Source organism: Pinus tabuliformis, chromosome 1_2 (genome assembly GCF_031772625.1).
Source record: "Pinus tabuliformis cultivar Carrire ecotype Pingquan chromosome 1_2, CPIR1, whole genome shotgun sequence".
Taxonomy (NCBI): domain Eukaryota; kingdom Viridiplantae; phylum Streptophyta; class Pinopsida; order Pinales; family Pinaceae; genus Pinus; species Pinus tabuliformis.
The window spans coordinates 1,310,763,330-1,310,765,454 of record NC_142298.1 but is presented as its reverse complement, the minus strand read 5'-3'; the positions used below and the strand labels follow the sequence as shown (position 1 = coordinate 1,310,765,454).

Genomic DNA, 2,125 nt, shown 5'->3' with positions numbered 1-2,125 from the left:
ATCAATCATACAAGAATTTGGAGGAAAACTTGAATAGCTTTATTGATAATCAAGAAAGAGAAAAGAGGATTACAGCCAATTGTTCTGACCCAGCATCATCCTCTCAGCAAGAAAGCCCTTCTTCACCTCATGAAAAGCTTAGATCACCCAACACTATGATATTGCACCAAGAAACCAACAACACTTCCTTACAAGATACAAAATTCCAGCCTTTGGATCTCTGGGATGAGGGATCCATATATAGATGTCTGCAAGGGAGGTGAGTCAGCTTTTGAGATTTTATTAGTGTCTTCTCTCTGATAGTTCTTGATTCCACTTGGATATTGATGATCTCTTACTCATCCTTGGTCGAATTCAGAGAGGCAAGTGTCACAGGAGAGGTTTCTGGAAGATTCCATGCTCCTCCACCTTGCGGATTGACCCTGCCATTTGTCCCTTCTCACCCATCGCACCCCATAGAAGGGTTTTTTGACATGCATCGCACCTACTGTGTGTATTCAGGTGGGATGCAACGCACTTTGCCTATGGAGTAGGTGAAATGGTCCAGTTTTGACCAGTTTTGAGTAGTTTTTCATGGAGAACTTCTGGGAGATGCTGTAATAAGTTGACCTTGTTATTTTAGGGGTTGGAACAACACCTTTAGGGACTTAGGAGCCCTTGGTTTATGGACATTTATTCTTGGGGTTGCAGTGCCCAAAAATGTCTATAACAACTGTGGAAAAATTTTGTGTTTTTTTCTCCATCCTTAAGCCATTTTATTCTTGATTTTTGCCTCCATAGCGTTTCTTCCTGTTTTTCCCTTTCTAAGATTTGTGACTCAAGAATTTTTTCCTGTTCTGACAGGTCCTCTGATCGGCCTTCCATTATGATCCTCTATTGCAGGCGTTTCATGTCCTGATCGAGAGCGCTTTGAGCCTGGAAAATGTTGCCAAAAGAATTATGATTCCACTGTTTGATCTTACCCTTGAGATGCTTGAGCTTCTGTTGAAACTGTGACATCTTGGTTCCTTCAGAAGGCGTAAAATTATTCCATTCTGTGCTGATTAGATTATTGAAGTCCGGGTGAGACATCCAGAACTCTTCAAATCGAAATGGTCTTCGAATGGTGCTTCCCGGCTGAGTCCATTGTAACGAGATTGGCCAATGATCCGATCCCCCGATCGGCATGATTGACGCTGCAAAGTCTCCCCCTAAGTGAATAGCATTGTCTGATATTAAGAATCTGTCCAAGCGAGAAGATATTTGTTGTAACCCTGTTCTTTTATTATTCCATGTAAAAAGACCGTTGTTGAAAGGCATATCAATAAGCCAATTCTTCTGAATGAAATCCTTGAGGTGAATCCCATCTTGGTTCCCACTGTTCCTGCCTCCTCTCTTTTCTTCCAGTCTGGTAATCATGTTGAAATCACCCCCAGCTATCCACAATGGGTGCATTCTGGCCGAGTTGAGTTCCGAGAGGGCATTCAGGATTTCTATTTTGTGCATGGATTCCTGGGGAAAATACACATTGGTAAGATGCCCATGTGTATTGGTTCCTGTGATGTGAAATATTGCTTGGATGAAGTTCTTATTTGCATGAATGTTGGAGAGTGTTATAGAATGAGCGTCCCATAGGATTGCAAGACCTCCAGATGCTCCATCTGCATCTACAGCCACATTAAGTCCTCCTGGCCATGCTTTTGCTGCAATCCTTTCTATTGCACTTGAGTTGCATTTTGTTTCTTGTATGAAGAGAATTTGTGGTTTTTCTTGCATTATCATTTTTTTAAGAAGTCTCCCTTTCCCTGGGCTGTTAAGCCCTCTAATATTCCATGATATTAACTTCATTGGGAAGAGTTTTGGAGGTATTCGTAATACTTTGTTAGCTTGGAGTATCTGCCAGACTCCACTAACATTGCTCCTATTCTGATTGTTCATTGAAGATCTGTTTTTCTTCCACGTTTTTTGATGTCTTTGGTGATGACTCTTCCATCCCAAGGGCTTCCAGTTTGAATACCTAGTGATTTTTGCTTGTGTGCCCTTGATAAGATTTCCTCCAGATCCTCTACCTGCTGATCTGGAATTTTGTCAAAATTCTTTGCGTTGCATGCCTGCTCAAGGCCCTGAATGTCTAGTTCCCCGATGT

At 41.8% G+C, this 2,125-nt stretch overlaps 1 protein-coding gene across 1 annotated transcript; it reads right to left on the bottom strand.

Annotated features, from left to right (window-relative positions):
* Positions 1–873: 873 nt before the first annotated feature.
* Positions 874–1,761, bottom strand: LOC149211028 (uncharacterized). The gene has a single exon (XM_089399170.1). The coding sequence runs from the start codon at positions 1,759–1,761 to the stop codon at positions 874–876; it is 888 nt and encodes a 295-aa protein (XP_089255296.1).
* Between the last annotated feature and the right edge of the window lie 364 nt (positions 1,762–2,125).

Coding starts and splice junctions, on each gene's coding strand:
- LOC149211028 (XM_089399170.1), bottom strand. CDS start 1,761: ATGATAATGCAAGAAAAACCACAAATTCTCTTCATACAAGAAACAAAA.